Below are 18,154 nucleotides of genomic sequence, written 5' to 3' on the forward strand. Positions count from 1 at the left end.
TTTAATTAAGGATCTTTATTATATAATTTAATTCTTTAAAAAAATTATAAATAAAAAAATACTATTATAATAAATAACAAGAACATCTTAATATAGATAAACAAATATTGTTATTAAATCATATATATAAATATTTCAAAAGATAATAAAATATTGTCATAAAATTATAATTTATATAAAGAAATATAAATTAAAGATAACATTTATATTATGTCTTTACCATATAAAATAAGTTTTAAATAATATGATAAAAATACATAAGATTATAAAATATAATATATAAAATTAAAATAAAACTTATATAAGTATATATATTCTAATTTATATAAAAATATAATTTAATCTTATATATATTATATTTCAAAAAATAATATATAAGACTATAAAAATATAATAAATTAAAAAATATTAAATTTTAAACTATTTTCACATAAAACTTATATTAATACTATATTTTGTATTAAATATCAAAATGGTCATATAAATGTAGTGATAAAGAAATGTGTCATTCATTCCAAGTAACATAATTGTAGTCCTTTCTCAATTTAATAATGAATAGAAGCTTTCAAAACTAATATAAGACAATACATATATATATATGGATACAGATAATTTTATATATATATATATATATATATATATATATATATATATATATATATATATATATATATATATAGGATGCACAATGAGAGAAAAATACATGTGTTAATGGATGACCCACCATTACTTATGTATTATGTAGTGAACAATCAAATTCATATATAATTAAGGTTTAATTACAGCTTTAATTCAATTTATATATTTTTTTAGTTCATATAAAATTTAAAAATAATACTTTGTGATAGTTTTTTTACTTTCATAAATTATTTTTTGTTTTTATATGCTAAAATTTACATTTAGAAACTATCACACATTTTCATTTTTATAGGGGTAATGCTAATTAAATGCATGGGTTGGACGAGTTCACTGGTAAGAGAGTTATCCGTTTACATCTCTAATAACTTTAGATCTAATTAATGAGATTTGTTGGATCACCAACGGATCATATTGGCTATTATAAATAGTCCAAAGAATTGTTCGAACGGTTACATCATCACTATAAGGAATAAGGAGTAAGAATGAGTAAAATTAGCTCTACTCGAGTCAAATGAGTAAAAGTAGCTCATTGGTATTTCAGTATTTCTTATGGGAATTCTACTTAGTCAAAAATATATATAGTTTTATATTATGATAAAATTAGCTATTTTCATAAAAATAATTCTTATATATATGAGAAAAAATCATTTTATATGACTAAGAGGATTAAATTTAGATAGTATAATCAAATATTAACAATCAAGATTTAATGTTTTATGATCATGTGATTTTTTAACATTAAATCATAAAAAATACCATATATATATATATATATATATAAACCTTGCATTTCTAACCAATGCATTCTGACTTTATTGTTATTTGGGCATAGACAATTAGTTTTGTTTACTGGAGTTTTAATGTGGTTAGGTACCACAACTACTCCTATCATTTTGCAAAAACTATCATGTTGCACGGTTAGAATTGAAGATATGACCTTGTAGTCCTTACTCCTCAAGTATGCAAATAAGAGTTTGATCATCAAGTTGATGTGCATAAGAAGATGTATGCTTAAAGTGATGAACTCCTTAAATAGAGTTCACCCAAAAAATAAAACACAAAATGAAAATATGTACACAATTGAAAATAACAAATAATTTATAAGATGTTTTCAAAACATTCTATACAAAAAAAAAAGATATTTTCATAATATTATTAATTAAATTTACGAGGATATACTTGGAGGCAGGCATAGATCCAGAAAATCAATAAAGGGGTCTGAATTTATTGTTGTGCTTTAATTATTTAAATATCTAATTTGTATTAAATAAATATTTAATAAATAATGACTTTTATAAAATTATTTCTTATTTTTATTTATAAAATTAAATTTGATTTTTATTTCAAATGATACAGGAGAGAAATAATTCATACTATTTTTTGTTTTAAGTTTTGAAAGATTGTTTGATATGACAAACCCCATAACAATCAAACAACAATAATCCCATCATTAAAAAAGGGACAAATTCACTAGATATGATAATAAGTATGGTAAAATATATTTTTAGTACCCTATAATTTAATTTAATCTTGGTTTTAGTCCCCAAAATTTTCATATTATGCATTTTAGTCCCTAAAATTTATTTTTAAAAATATATTTTTAGTTTATGGGCTTACTTCATAAAATTTACACTTTAGGTTATGAGGAGCCACTAAAAATATAATTTTTTTCTATAAAGTTTAAAGACTAAATTATTCAATATAAATATTTAAGGAGTAACAAGTTACAATGAAAGAATATGAACTAAAAATATATTTTATCCTAATAACTAAAAATTATCCAATATTATAACAATTATATATAAATGTTTATAATATAATCTTAAAAATATTTAATTTTAATAAATAGATATGTAGATAGATAGATAAATGAGATTTATAATAATACTATACAAAACATAGTTAGTTTAGATAATAACAGATAAAAAAAATCCCTTTCAAAAAAGAAAAAATAATGGAAAACAAGTGGTAAAATTATCATTCTTATCCTATCTATCTATCTATCTACCTATCTATCTATCTATCTATCTATCTATATTTCTTTGGGTTAGATTAGTCACAATAAGTATTATTAAAAAGGTATTATTTAAAAGATTAGTATATATATTTACTATAAGTAATATATATTATTAATTAGTATATATATTTACGATAAGTTATATGTGAAAAATAATTCTTAAAATATTTTTAAATATTATATGTCAACATTTGAACAATTGTAAGGGGTAAGAAATTGTCTTAATCAATCAAAGGATTATATATGGTAAAATTATAATGAAATAAAACATATTCCATGTTTCATAAAAAAAAAAAACTATTATTTTTGTAAGTAAAAAAGAAAGAATCTATGTAATTGCACTAAAGAGAAACTTATATGCCTTTATTGTGAATACATCATAAGAAGTTTTTCTAAGTATTATAAAAAAAATTAGAGATTGAATCGTTTTTTTAAGGATAAACTGTTAAAATGTATAAGATTATTAATTTTCAGAAAAATAAATTTTAAAACATAGTGGGATGTTGGACTGCTGTTCTTTTTTTTTTTTTTTTCTATTAGTCATGTTTTCTCTCTTCACTCTCTTCACACAGTAATAAGAGTTTGATGCTATAATTAATACTTCGCCACTCTACACTAGAAATATAAAATTACAACAATAAATAAATTATTACAAAGTATATTAATTATTATTTTTTTGAAATTAATATATTATTAAAATAGATATGAAAGCCATCCCAATAAAATATAATAGATTACAATAAAAATGAAACTAACAGTATTATATAAAGATATTATATTTATTTATTTCTATTCTCAATTTTTTTATTTCACAATATATATAATTATGTTCTTAATAAATTTATAGATTACATATGGACATTAACTCATAAAATACAATTTTTCTTAAAAATTTAATCAACAAGTGTAGTTAATATAGCACAAATCATTTAATGTATATAACAATATGTTTTTAATTTATTTAATTTAAGGCAAAAAGAAAAGAAAAGAAAAGAAAAGAAAAATTCTAGTTAAATAGTCTTTCATTTGAACTTAGACACAGCGTGACCTAGCCAGCACAAAGGTATGCTACGTTTCCGTTTTCAATTTCTTCTTCTTTTTCTTCATTAGTCTAGTGACGAACCATCTTAATTTTCTCACAATTCCTCTGTTCTCGAAGGGCGTAGGAGAAGAGGGTTTCGTTCCGTTTCAATGGGGAGCGAAGAGCAGAACGGCGAATTCTACCTGCGTTACTACGTCGGTCACAAGGGCAAGTTTGGTCACGAGTTCCTGGAGTTCGAGTTCCGCCCAGACGGCAAGCTCCGCTACGCCAACAACTCCAACTACAAAAACGACACCATCATCCGCAAGGAGGTTTACCTAACCCCCGCCGTTCTCCGCGAGTGCCGTCGCATCATCGCCGAGAGCGAGGTACGTAACCCTAATTTATCAACAACTCCTCCTTCTTGTCGTTTTTCCAATTAGTTGTCGTTTTCCTTTGCTTCGTTGTTGTTGTTAGTTTTATTAGAATTTAGTGTGAGGCAAATGTTAATTGTTAGTTTGTTTTGTTGTGTTTAGTTGGATTGAGTAATTATTCGTTTGTTTGGTGTTCAGATTATGAAGGAAGATGATAACAACTGGCCCGAACCGGATCGGGTGGGGCGGCAGGAGCTCGAGATTGTTATGGGGAACGAGCACATTTCGTTCACCACGTCGAAGATTGGGTCTCTTGTTGATGTTCAGAGCAGTGCTGACCCCGAGGGTCTTCGCATCTTTTACTATCTTGTTCAGGTGAGGATCATGCTTTTGAGTTTTTGATTTATGTAAGGTTTTAGATTGTAGTCTTGTGGTTTTGTTGTGATCCATGATGTTGTGGGAAGTTGTGGATAAAATGTGGCTGATGTAGCCGCCAAGGTTTTAAATTGTGGTCATGGTTTAGTCGCAAACCTTGTTACTGCAGGAAATTGTGAACAAATGTGGCCACAATTGCAGTTGCAGGGACCCGGAAAACTTTTTTGTTGCAGCGAAATTATGGTTGTGTTGCGGTTGTGGTGATCTCGTGATCTCGAAAACCTTGAGTGGGTGCTTAACCTTGATTTTATGGACCGCACAGAAATAAAGATTTCTCTTCTTATGTTGTAGATAATATGATATGGTCAGAAATGATTCTTGTTATTTATCTAAAATGTTCTTTGTTACTCATTGAACATCTTTTTCTTCATGTTGCAATTGCAAATCAGAGTGTATTATTTGCAAGGGAATTCAGGCCTAGGTGGTCTTTAACTACCTATAAAAGATTGTTGTAATGGAATGATAACCTTCTATGAACGCTGTAATGCAAGATTTCTCTGTGGTGGACATGCTTTTTTGGGGTTATGGATACTCCTATATGGCTTCATTTTTGTATTAAGAGTATTGGTGCTGATGTCTGGACTGTTTGGAGTTGGTCTAATCTGATACTCCTACTTATAAATGAAGCATGGACATGCTATAATTTTTCCCTCCAAGTGATCGGTAGATGTTCAATATTGTGTGGTTACCACACTTGTGTGTGCTTAGTTTGATAGATAATTATTTGTTGGCCATGGCAAGGTGTTTGTGCAATTTTCTCACGCAAAGGGCAAGCAGCAGTGGATTTTTTTTTTTTTTTTTTGTATTTGGATTATCTTTTTAGTGAAGTAGCTTGAACATTAAAATTGCCAAGCCTTGTTAGTTCTTCATCGATGTATTGTAGGACATGATGAAGTGTACTACAAGGGAGAAACACTTATTTGACAATAGCAGCTCAAATTAAATATGCAAAGCAAACTAAACAACCATGATGCTCTGTTTGTTGTGCATGAAACATTGAAACGGTTGTGGGTGGGGAGACCACAAATAGGTGTATCACTATCTTAGGTAAGGGATAAAGAAGAAATTGGTAATCATGGATTCATGGTTGAAACTATGGTCAGAATAACTCTTAATGTTAGGTGAAATAGGGTGGAGTGTCATTCTCCCAAACCTGGAGGGGGGTTTGCGTTATTTATCCTTATTTTAAATCTGTTTCATAGGCTTGATACAATTGATTGGTGACACCTATTTGGACGTGGATAACCAGTATAATCATATACAGAAATGCTGTACTCTGTTTCAACAATCTTCTAACTATGTGTCTTCGTGAGACTTGAAAGGAAAGAAAAATACACTGATGTTTGTTGCATTAGAATGAGTAACAACAGTGGATTAAATCAGTTTGACTCTTTTCCTGACTAACAAAGGAATCTTGGATATGCATCCCGAGTTGACATGATGCATTCCTCAAGGACTGTAGTCTGTAACTGGGCTGGCCTAAGTAGCTATGAAAAAGACTAGAAAATATCATAGTGGTTTAAATGATGTTACGACGGGTGGTGTTGACTTGAGATAATCTAATCAATGTGATTCATGGCCTATGATAACTGTCTGTCTCTTACCATGGCCTTGTATCTAAAAAGGAGATAGAACCAAAAGTTATTAAACAATTATCAGAGTAAGTTGCATATGAAATTACTTTAATCAAGGTTTTAAACCCTCTTTGTAACTTAAAATAATGAAAACTGAAAATAAAGTTATTTAACAGACTAAGAATTTCTTTTTCAAAATTCTAATGTCAATTTAACTGATATTTGAAAATTCCTTAGTTATAGTGTTTTCCTGTCTAGATTTCACTGTTTGTAGGGATATATGTGAGTTCCTCCTTGATATGTTATTATTTTGTTTATATCTTAGTCTTGGAGAGAGAACTTTGAGGAATATTAGCAGCTGCCCATTAGTTTGATGAATGCCAGATTTGCTTTTTGTCAACTAATGTCTTTGGTTTATTCTTTTTATCATTACTTTTTGCAGGATTTGAAGTGCTTTGTCTTCTCTCTTATTTCACTTCACTTCAAGATCAAGCCTATCTAATGTGTTTGCAATAATATGAGTTCATCCTCTGGGGAATATGTACTTTAACAACTATCACTTTTCTGCTAATGGAGTTCGACCTCTGATTGAGTGACTTTAATCTTGAAATGATTTGGTTCTGTATGGGTGATTACATGAATTGGAATTTTAAATTTGAGGGTATAACCCTTGTTCTAAAGTGTTGATTGGTTTGGTTTTTATGGATGGATTAGTTATTCTTTCGTTCTCTTGATTTCACTATTCTTTTGATCATCCATTGTTATATCACTAAAAAAAATTACTCTTATTGTAACTATTTAAAAATGTTTCTCTCATAATTATAGAAAAAAGAAAAAAGCAGAGTAAATCACACTAATTACTCCTGAGATTTCATGAAATTGTACCAAAATTTTCTGTTTTTTAATCATTATAGTAACCTTCCTAGTAAAGAATGTTAATGTAGTATATAAAAGGATGTGAATGTAATGTTTTCTAATATTAACAAATGTTAGTATATTATGTAAGGAAATTTTAGTGTAATTTGAAAAAAAATTAGGGAACTGTTAATGTAAGTTATATTTATATAAATTTTTATCGTTTTCAATTGCAATTGACCTCGCCTTATTTTTTACACATCTATGCTTTGATGTTGCCACCTACAGAAGGGAGATGAAGTGATCTACAAGAAGTACTTTCCTAAATGAAATGTCGATGTATATAGTTTTAATTTTTAATTTAATTAAAATAATTGATACTATAGAGTATTTTTTACTCTTATGTATGATAAGATTATTGATTTTGTAATAATTACTTTAAGTCATACCTAGAATGATTTTTAATTGATTGATATTGTAATACATTAATAGTATTTTAAAATCAAACAAAAAATATTTATAACAATAATAATCCTTTTTCTTGTATTAATTTTAGCGATGGGATATAACCTAATCATAATTTTGGTTTTTATCCAAGTTCGGTAAGCTTTTCGTCTTCTCGTACACAATCATCTTGGGCCAAGGCAATGCAACAAAGAAAGGTTGTTGTTAGGTGCACCCAGCAAAATTGTTGGTGCACCCCGCAATTCAATGAAGTATCCAAAATACCCTTTGTTTAAAAAATAAAAGTAACGTAATTAAAAAAAAAAGCTTGTTCTTCCGCGATAGCTTTCTTCTTCCCCTTGCTTCCGCGCTTGTTTCTTCCTCGTGCACCCAGCAATCTCCATTTGTGCTTCTTCTTCCCCGATATTGGCCTTCTTCCTTCGCGCCCTCATTTCCTTCTCCATTTGAAATTTGGAGAAGAAGCTGTTGTTCGTGTCCTCCATTGAAGTTGACATCCTCCATTGAAGTTGTTGTTCGTGTCCTCCGCCATCAAGGTTAGTCTTCTAACCTCCTCGTAACTGTTTGTATGGCGTAAATGGCTGTAGGAAACTTAGGATAGACGACATTAGTGACCTGTGGTGCTGGAGGTTGAAGACGAAGGTTCTTCCGCGAGAAGAACCTTCTTCCGCGCGTAGGAAATGGGCTTTTGGGAACTCCCGCAGAAGAAGTGTGAAAGGTTCTTCTGCGGATTCCTGTGGAAGAAGCTTTTGCAGGATCTTCCGCGTGATCCAACCGAAGAAGGTTCTGTAGGATCTTCTGCGAGATCCAGCGGAAGAACGTTGTCTTCCGCGGATCCCGTGGAAGATCCTGCAGAACCTTCTTCCGCAGGCTACATTTTGTTGTCGCGGAAGAACCTGCGGAAGCTTCTTCCGCAGGGTACATTTTCTTCTCGTGGAAGATCTTGCGGAAGTTCTTTCGCGGATCATGTTTTGCTGTGTATTTTGTTTTTTTTGCTTTTTTTTTAGATTATACCTGAATTTGTTCATATTATTAGGTAGTTTGTGTTATTTAGTTGCTATTAAAAATTGCATTTATATGTAAAATGAAATTATATTTAGTGTGATTTATATATGCATTAGGATGTCTAAATTGAAATTATATTTGGTGCGATTTATATATGCATTAGGAAGTAACTATTTGATTTTAGCATAATAATAGCCATCATTTTAAATAAAATATAGTTGAATTATTATTATTTTTTATCATAAATATTTCACATAATAATAGTCTGAAAAATTTCTTAATTTTTAATTTTAATTAATTCATAAATAAAGATAATTATAACTTAATAAATAAGTTATTGATAAAATGTAACAATCTAAGCATTTTGATGAGACTCATTTAAGCACCTAATTCATTTAAGCACCTAAGCAGAGTTACTTCATTGAAGAGATTATGAGCTTATGAAATACTTATATATGAAAGAATAAAAATAAATGATGTGTACAAAGGGAGCTCCATTTAAGCATCAAATGAAAATACGATAGAGTTACTTCATCGGCAAGAGGAATTGAAGACCATCATGGATAGGGCCAATTGCAACATCATGGTTGGTGGATTAGTTGACGATGTTGGGATAAAATGACATTTTCTTCTGTTTTATTCATTTATTTATTTAGGATATGAGTAGAAATACGATAGATCCTTGCTTGGGGCTATACAAATATTTTCATATTAAGTTTGTCAGATCTTAGACTATTCAAAACATCTTTTAAATCTAATAAGTTAACCTAGTTATAATAATAATAATAATAATAATAATAATAATAATAATAATAATATTGTTATACTATTTTGTACTTTGAAACAACATAAACTAAATTGTATTAGTCGTGAAATGATACATTTGGACACAGTGGCATTTCAACCTTACATGCAAATAGAGGTTTGAAAACTTAATTTGAACAAATTAGTAAGAAACATACAAAACATGTGTTTGAACAAATTTGTAATGACAAAGCTTTGTTATCAATTATTTGAATATTTAATTTGATCGAAAAAAATAAATGTTCTTCATGATTTCAGATCATGGTTAGAACACGAGGTTTAAGTCGTGCGTTAGGAGCTGGTAGAGGTAGAGGCATTAGTGAGGATGCGCATGAGGCTGATGTTCCTCGGCGTCGCAGGCCTACTGCTTCAGCACGCAGGCAACGGGTTCGTCTGCGTGAGGACATCACTGAGAGACATGAGGATGTGCCTCAGTTGCATGAGGATGTTCCTCATGTGTCTGATGCCACCCCGAGATGACAGGCGCCGCCGATGCTGTTCAGACAGAGGGAGTGGCTACTGATGGGAGCTTGGGGTCACCTGCTGCAGATGAGGGATTTCCCGGTGGACCACACGACCCATCGATTTTGACCGATTTTGCTGAGCATGTCGCACACAGCATCTGGAGTGGACAAGTACGTAGTTTTTAATGTTGACTAATTACATAAAAATTATTTGTAGTTGGATTGTTTTTTATATACACGTTATTATAAATTGCTATTCAATTTAGGAACGATCCGATCTGAAGTTGGTCTCCCACGGTAGAAAAGTAGATAAAATTGGGAGACCAGCGCCTGAGATCGAAGGGTTGATTGTTGGCACCGGATTAAGTCTACTGATCAGGTGTTCTGTTATCACCACTGATCTTGGACTCATAGCCGCCTTCGTCGAGAGGTGGCATCGCGAGACTAACATGTTCCACCTGCCAGTAGGCGAGTTGACGATCATGTTGGATGACGTGGCGTCACTCCTACACCTTCCCATCACTGGCACGCTGCATACGTTCGAGCCGCTTGTTACTTCAGACGCCATTAGTCTACTGACGGAGCTTCTTAAGGTCAGTCATGAGGAGGCTACATTTGAGACCCAATAGGCTGGTGGGCCTCATGTCCGATTGGGGTGGCTTCGGGACTTGTATCAGAGCCAGTGCAGGGCCAGACGATGGGTTGTAGCAGCCTGCACGTATCTGCTCCACTTGGTGGGTTGTACTCTTTTCGCCAACAAGAGTTCAACCCATGTACATGTCGTGCACCTGGAGGCTTTCAGGGACCTGGCCCAGGCAGGGGGATTCGCCTGGGGAGCGGCTGCATTAGTCCACATGTACGACCATCTGAACGACGCGTCATAGGCCTCTACACGGCAGCTGGTCGGTTATATTACACTTCTCTAGGTACGTGTTATCACTGATAATTTAAATTGAAGTAGCATTGAATCTCTTTTTTTTGTATTGATGTTGACTATGTGTTTGTAGTGTTGGATATACGAGCACTTTCCTACAGTGCATACATCCGTCGTTCATGATGCTTATGATGAGGGGAGCCCACAGGCCTGCAGGTGGCTTACGGGTAAAGCTCATATGACGGGGATCAAAAGAGCCCCGTATCAGAGACGTTTGGATGCCCTAAGTGTGACTGACGTGTGCTGGATGCCCTATGGTGAGCACTGGGGAGTCAGGGCCTTTGACTTGATATCGTCGTACACCGGCCAACTCAGATGGGGTCAGATTGTGGTGTACGTTCGATCTGAGCGGGTTCTTCGACAATTTGGCTACCTTCAGACGGTCCCTCCGCCGCCGGTTTGTGATTCTTTGACGGGTGATGATATAGATGACCGGTGGCTGCATTTTTCAGACCATTTGGTGCCTTCAGGGGAGCTCTGTGTAGTTCCTGGACAGGTGGCGCCAGACTACATGGAGTGGTTTTTTCGAATATCGCACCCATTCGTCATGCGGACCGAGGAGACTACTGCGTTGAGACCTCTGCCTTCCCCTCATCATGAGGAGTTCGTCGAGCCACCCATCCCTGAGGTTTTAGTCGCGACCGATCTCCCTACGCATTCAGTGGTAAGCATAACTTCTGTAGTTTTTCATAATTTAAATTTTTTTTAAATGTGATACTGACTTTGTTATTTTGACTGTGACAGATTCACTGCGAAGGATGTCAGGGGATGGCTCAGGATTTAGGAGCGATTGCTGAGGATTTGGAGCAGGTCATCAACCTCAGGATGGTCACTAAGGGCACTGACTTACATGACATCATGACTCGTTGTCTGAGGAGAGCTAGAGGTGACGCCGCAAATGGAAGTCTTAAGCCGCGCCAGAGACGCCGCATAGATTAGGATTTATATTTTTATTGTACTTAAATTATTAATTTTTGTATTTGTTTATGTATGTCATAAAACACATTTACTTACATCATTTATGATTTTTTTTTGTCTCTCTATAAATATATGGTTTGAAATTTAAATATAAACCACACACATGAGTCACATTTATAATGGCATTTGAATATATAAAATAAAGAAGATAAAATAATTTATAACTTAAATGTTAACATTTATAACTATTATGAAATTATATATTTTAACCATATATATACGTACAGTAAAGAATAAAAAAAAATTGGTTTTGTGCCTTTTAGAAACATGCCTAAGTATCCCTGTTCGGGTTTTTTTTAAAATTATGTGGGAGCCGCTTGAGACTGTCCAGGGCCGATATTTGGCATGTTTGCACGTCAAGGAACCCCAAAAAAAATAAAAGCAGTGCCCTGTTCCATCGAATCGCACCTCAAACGGAGGCACCAAAAATCAAAAAAGTTGGTTTTTGGCCTATTAGAAACATATAACTAGCATTCAGTTCAACACAAATATAATAATTTGACACAGTAACACTTGTTCACGGAACAATTCATTAATTACATGAACATAAATCCAATGTATATATACATACATAAATATTACAAGTTCAGTGTCCGCTTAGGTCTACATGCGTTGTATTAATTGTCATTAGGCTTAAGTATTGCTGCATTCTACCTACATATGCAGTTGGCATTTGTTTTGCCTCCGGATACGCATTGCTTGACCACAACAACGCCATAGGCGGTAAGGGACAACGATCTTTCAGATAAACCTGTTGTAAGTGAAATTACAATAATAAGTTAAACAAACAAACCAACACATTCAATAATTGAAATTATTTGAGTAAACGAATTTTCAATGGACCTGAACAAAATGACTGCCATACACATGACCGACGCATATTATGCAGTGCGTAGCAGAATTGGCCGGTGGTCGACTTCTAAGAGGAAAAAATGTGAAGCTCTATTGTCGTGACAATGATACAAGGATTACATTATATCTTGACGCAATTACATATCTCATATCCGTTATATCCATCCATTTTTCCATACTAACCTAAATCACATAACAAATACACGTGTCAGTCATGTAAACATTACTTATGTAAATAAAAAGCATAAAACACATACCTTGGATAACCCATCCACGTGTAGGGACAACCTCAACTGTTCATATCTCTCCGTGCCACCAAAGATCTTTATGTAGTCTTGCGACCATTTGCCAAGTTCTTTAATCAATTCATTACGCATCATGGCCCAACACTCTTCTCCCATACCTAACAAAGCGAAAACTGACCGATATCCACAATTACCATCCGTTTTCACATCAACAACATCCTCAATGAAACCATGCATAAATGGCAGAAATTGATCCAACATGGGGATCATCCTTGCTGGCTTCGGTGGAGCAAAAGATTATGCACTGGGTCTAACTGAGGTGTTGTTGTTTTGAACCGAATGATAAGCATCAACATACTCCTAATAAGATGGATCACGCTTTGTCGATCTTTCGCTTCTTTTCATTACCTTTTTCGGGGCACCTTTCGTCTTAACCTTTGTTGGAGAAGGGCACATAGAGGTCTCATCGGGAAACGCAAATTCTCGGAGTTTACTCTTGAAAGTAACTTTCCCGCAAACATCAAGTTCCTCGAATATTTTATGTATTCTATCAATCTCTTCCTTGATGCTCACTTCGGCCTCACATAGCCCCTGGTCTGAAAAATTAAGTCTCCTCCAGTACATATGGACTGCATCCAGTGGGATGCTGCCACCCTCATACCTTTGTAGCTCGCATGCACAAGGAAGACCTAGCGTGGTTCTCAAGACACACCCATAAGAAGACACATTGTCTTTCAAATGACGTACGCGCTCAAACTCAACCGAAATTTCATTTAAAACGTACCTTGACACCATTCCCAGAAGCCTCTTGTATAAGGTTTTCTTAAAAACATGACCAACGACATACGTACTTGTTTCGAATGATGCTCTAATTTTAGTGTGCTGCAGCGTCAACATGTTGTTCATTGCATCCCAAACACTACAGAGGTCTCCAACGCTATTCTGTAATATCCTCTTCAAAGACCAATGAGCAGATTCAACCCTACATTTAAAACACACAACAGAGAAGACAAATTAATAACAATAATGTTACAAACAATCATTAAAAGAAACTAGACTAATATAATAAAACATTTAAATACCTATTTGTTGTTGTGTTGCCTAGGTGCATCACCTTATTCGTCCAGGCCAAGATAAATTTCTCCTTGTGTGGGACAATCCATGTCTCACATACGTAGTCAATGAACATTGGCCACAGGGAACACGCTACTTGAAACCTTTGAAGGTGCTCAGGGAACTCCTGTTCCGAAGGACAATCTACCAGGTTACCCCAGCTATCCATTACGTAGTCCCAAACATTCTTCTGACCAACAAGCGTGTCATACCCTAATTTCGTACGGGGGTTATTACTTGAAGACATGCAATCTTTGGTTAGCCGCTTTGAGATACTTGGTGTCCTTTGTTGCACAATAAATGAAGTCCCGAGACGTCTCAGAAATCTAAAGGAAGCAGGCTTGTGCGATCCGTGAAATTCCGCAATGTAGCGGAAGTCGAAAAGAGGTGTTTTTGCGCAATCCGTAAGTTTTTGTGACTTCTTCGAAAGGTAAAAAAGGAGTAAATACACAATCCGTAAGGATTCGTAACCTTACAGAAGGAAAATAAGTATCGTTACGAAATTCGTAAAAAGAATTACAAAAAAATAGAAAAGGGGGGTGCATTTAGTAAAAAGGGGGGTGTAAATAGCAATCAGGCCCACTTGGGCCTTCCAGAAGATTCCTCCAGAAGGCTGTTGCTTCTGGAGGAAGCAATCTGGCTCGGTTGGGCGAGCTGGGCGGCAAGCATCTCCCATATTTTGCTATAAATAGGGGAGGAAGTGAAGAAGAAAAGGGCTGAGCCCCTTAGGCACTTCTCTCTCTTTCGAATTTGCTTGGAAAAATTGTTTCCGTGAAGAAAATCTAAGTCGAGGCGCTTCCGAAACGTTTCCGTAAGGAATTTCGCGAGGATTTCGACCGTTCTTCGACGTTCTTCATTCGTTCTTCATCGTTCTTTGATCTTCAACGGGTAAGTACCTCTAACCAAGCTTTTCGATTCATTCTATGTACCCATGGTGGTCCACATTGTGTTTCGTGTATTTTTATTCTTGTTTCATTTACTTTTTATACTCCCTTTTGACGTGCTTAAGCCATTTATTTAAGTCATTTCTCGCTTAATATAAAAATAAAATAAATTTCCACCGATCGTTTGAATTGTATCATCCGTTAATTTTGGTTAAAATGAATTCCAATCGTTCGGTCGTGTCGTAACCACGTTGGAAATCAAAAAAGAGGTAAAATAATAATATAATAATCAAAAAATATTTCTTAGTAAAATAAAGCGAAAGATCAAATCGGACGTTTTTCTCTTTGGGATTTCTCATTCTTAATTGAATTGACTAATGACTAAAGTGAAACTAAGGCTAAAATCAACTCGCCTAGTCAAGCTCGTCCACAAAAATAGGTTTTTTTGAAAGTTTTTATCATTTCAGTTTCTTACTAAGTAAAATGGATCATTTTTAAAGGTCCAACGCCTTTAAATGATCGCTCTTCAAGTAAAAAAGAATTGATTGATTCACGCATAAGGAAGAACTATGTAGGTCTGATTTCCTCTCCAAAGGAGGGTACGTAGGAGCAAAAGCCCCGCTTTTGTCGACCTCAAAAAATAAAAAGAAATAAAAGTTAAGATAACGCAATTCCACAATTCTAGAAATAAGGTTGTTGTCCTTTGAGACAAACGTCAGAGGTGCTAATACCTTCCTCAAGCGTAAATACAACTCCCGAACTTAGAATTTTCATTTTGACCGGTTTCCTTCGGTTTTCCCGACGTTTTCCACAAATAAACGTTGGTGGCGACTCCGCGCACCTTTCCTCCTTTGGAAAGCACACCCGTGAGCCTCGCCCTCGCTCGCCCGCGAAGGGCACGTTGCGACAAAGCGATTTACACTTTGCCTTCACATTCTTGTCTATGTGAAACCTGCACAACAAATTCTTACACTCCGGAAACACAACTTTCACAACATTCATCAGGACTAGGTCTCTGTTTGTGACAATAACAACAGGAAGGCGATCGTTTCTTAAAAAAGGCCTCGAAACTGTTCCAATGTCCATTCAAGATTGTTCACGCGCTCACCCTCCAAATATGCAAACCCAGCAGAGAAAGTCATCACGGTTGGTGTCACCCCCACAATGTCAAGCAATGGGAGCCTGTACCTATTTGTTTTGTAGGTACTGTCTATCAAAAAAACAAGATGACATGCGTTACATAACTTAACTGCATCTGGGTGACACCAAAACAAATCACGCACCACATCTTCATCCTTCAATCTATGCCAATGAATGTATTGGTCACGTTCAAGGAGCCTCATTAGGTGTTGCATTACACTGTCATCTCCTCTTATTGAAGAACGATATGCACTTCTTGCATTGTAGATTTGTTTGATTGTGGTGCAGCTGCTGCTGTTGTGCTCCTTCAACATTAGCAGGATGTTTCTTGGTTTCACATTCGACTTCGTCATATCAGCAATGATATTCTTCTCATCATCTGTCAATCTCCCAGCATATGGATGTCCAACTAAGGTCTTTGCCAATTCATGGTTGTGAATCCCACATATCAGCTTCACCGCCCAACCTTCACCTCCATGCACTGGTTTTCCACGAATCTTAAATGGACAACCACATTTTCTAGTACCTGTGTCTCTTCTAACAAATTCTTTCTTCCTACCCTTGTACTTACCGCTCCTTTCACACCCAATTAACACAAATGCAGTTCTTCCTCTGCTGCCAGTATATGTATCAAACCTCATAATTACTGCAACAAAACCATTTTCATGGGCAACCGTTCAAGCCCACTTCAAAAAATCTTCTCGGGTTTCAAAGACCTAGGACACAACCACGACATATTAATTTTTACACAAATCATACATTAGACCAAACAATTAAAACTGATCGACATGATTACCTGAGAAGTATTAAAAGCATCTGAACAATCAACATGTTCTTCATTCACACCACAATCTTCTTCATTTTGAAAATCCATATCAACTTCTTCGGACATCGCACTCTAATATGCCCATTGATCTTCGTTCATCTTAATTCAAAGTATAACTATCACCTGATTCAACATTCAACTAACTAATTTGAACAATGCAGTAACCCAAAATTTTTTACAAACTATGAATATCAAACTAATTCAACATTTGACAACCTCACAAATATTTAATCTACATATACATAACCAAATTCAACTTTTAATTACATAATTCCAAAATTATAACCTACAAAGCTCATTTAACCAAAAAATACCTCAACCTAGGCAAAAAAAAAATCAACCATTCAACCAACAAATATATTTTTATGTTTCACATAAATTGCAAATAGAATTAACCAAAATAACATTCAAAATAATCTTAAAACAAAAAAATCATAAAACGAATTACTCCACAGAAGAAGCATTCTTCCGTAGAGTACATGACAACTGCGGAAGACTACTTCTTCCGTGGAGTCTCACGGAAGACGTCTTCCTCAAGACTCCACGGAAGAAGCAACGAAAGACGTCTTCTGCGAGACTCCACGGAACAAGTTTTTTTCTTCCGCAGTTGTAATGTCTTCGCCGGAAGAAATTTTTTTGCGTCGAATCTGAAACTCTTACACCATTCTACTACCAAAAATAAACAATCAACCACAGAAAAGCAGCTACATACCTTAGTTGACAATATCATACCAAAGCAGAGCACAAGCACAACCAGCACCGACAAAAATCGCACAGCACAAGCACCAAAATGGAGAAAACACACCGGAATGGAGGAAACGCAGGAGAGAGAAAGCAAAAAGGAAGAATGAAAAAAAAAACAGATTTTATAAAAGGAAAACGTACAGGGGCATTTTTGGGTTTTTAAAAATTGCTGGGTGCACCAGCAATGTTGCTGGGTGCCCCTAGCAATTCCCACAAAGAAAACCTACCCGTTCACAACACAACCCAAACGAAAAATCTACATCTACATCAGTATATATTAACTTTAAAACTTAATCTTTATTACATCATTTCTTTTATCAGTTGATTACACCATATTTTTCCATTTCATAAAGCCACATGTCTTTTTTATTTTTTAATATGTCACCATTTTTATTAAATCAAATCAATATTTCTTTCTTTCTTAAATAATTATTTTAAAAAAAAGATATTTACGTCCCACAATTTCATTAATTTATATAAAGGTAAAATAATACTAATATTTTTTATTTCTAATCTATTTGTTTCATCTTCTATCCAAAACAAAAAAACATCAAAATATTCAAATTTCTTTTAAACTAAACAACCTAAAATTCTATTGTATCTAATATATATTTATCTCTTCTCCATTTTGTTTTATTCCATTTCCATCCATTCTTTGCATTATTATTAAATTGATCGATATTTAAAGGAAATTTATTTGGGGATGTGAGGAAGGGAGGAGGAGGAAAGTCTGTGTTAGTTGGAGGAAGGTATGTCATCCTAGAAGTCATGGAGGCTTAAGAATTAGG

General features: G+C 34.2%; 4 protein-coding genes across 8 annotated transcripts; 2 read left to right on the plus strand and 2 right to left on the minus strand.

Moving 5' to 3' along the window:
• Window positions 1–3,654: 3,654 nt before the first annotated feature.
• On the plus strand, window positions 3,655–6,783 carry LOC100499908 (protein mago nashi homolog). 5 transcript variants are annotated; one of them, XM_041013757.1, is made up of 5 exons: window positions 3,655–3,719; window positions 3,823–4,066; window positions 4,250–4,426; window positions 4,596–4,713; window positions 6,503–6,762. In XM_041013757.1, exons 2-5 carry the CDS (start codon window positions 3,848–3,850, stop codon window positions 6,574–6,576), a joined length of 588 nt encoding a protein of 195 aa, XP_040869691.1. In that variant the 5' UTR covers window positions 3,655–3,719; window positions 3,823–3,847; the 3' UTR covers window positions 6,577–6,762. The 5 variants fall into 5 exon arrangements, with proteins under 5 accessions (XP_040869691.1, XP_040869693.1, NP_001350117.1 ...); XM_041013759.1 differs by lacking the exon at window positions 4,596–4,713 and having other exon boundaries at window positions 3,669–3,719; NM_001363188.1 differs by lacking the exon at window positions 4,596–4,713 and having other exon boundaries at window positions 3,697–3,719; window positions 3,816–4,066; window positions 6,503–6,783.
• A 2,879-nt stretch (window positions 6,784–9,662) lies between these two features.
• LOC102669161 (protein MAIN-LIKE 2-like) lies at window positions 9,663–10,279 on the plus strand. Its single transcript, XM_006577568.1, has 2 exons — window positions 9,663–9,821; window positions 9,917–10,279. Exons 1-2 carry the CDS (start codon window positions 9,663–9,665, stop codon window positions 10,277–10,279), a joined length of 522 nt encoding a protein of 173 aa, XP_006577631.1.
• Window positions 10,280–11,991: 1,712 nt separating this feature from the next.
• On the minus strand, window positions 11,992–13,454 carry LOC102669296 (uncharacterized). The gene is made up of 5 exons (XM_006577569.1): window positions 13,068–13,454; window positions 12,672–12,938; window positions 12,535–12,597; window positions 12,221–12,313; window positions 11,992–12,012 (listed from the first exon to the last, which is right to left on the minus strand). Exons 1-5 carry the CDS (start codon window positions 13,452–13,454, stop codon window positions 11,992–11,994), a joined length of 831 nt encoding a protein of 276 aa, XP_006577632.1.
• A 2,254-nt stretch (window positions 13,455–15,708) lies between these two features.
• LOC102669428 (uncharacterized) lies at window positions 15,709–16,437 on the minus strand. Its single transcript, XM_006577570.1, has 2 exons — window positions 16,083–16,437; window positions 15,709–15,866 (listed from the first exon to the last, which is right to left on the minus strand). Exons 1-2 carry the CDS (start codon window positions 16,435–16,437, stop codon window positions 15,709–15,711), a joined length of 513 nt encoding a protein of 170 aa, XP_006577633.1.
• Between the last annotated feature and the right edge of the window lie 1,717 nt (window positions 16,438–18,154).

The sequence above is a fragment of the Glycine max genome, chromosome 3, assembly GCF_000004515.6.
Source record: "Glycine max cultivar Williams 82 chromosome 3, Glycine_max_v4.0, whole genome shotgun sequence".
Classification (NCBI taxonomy): Eukaryota; Viridiplantae; Streptophyta; class Magnoliopsida; order Fabales; family Fabaceae; genus Glycine; species Glycine max.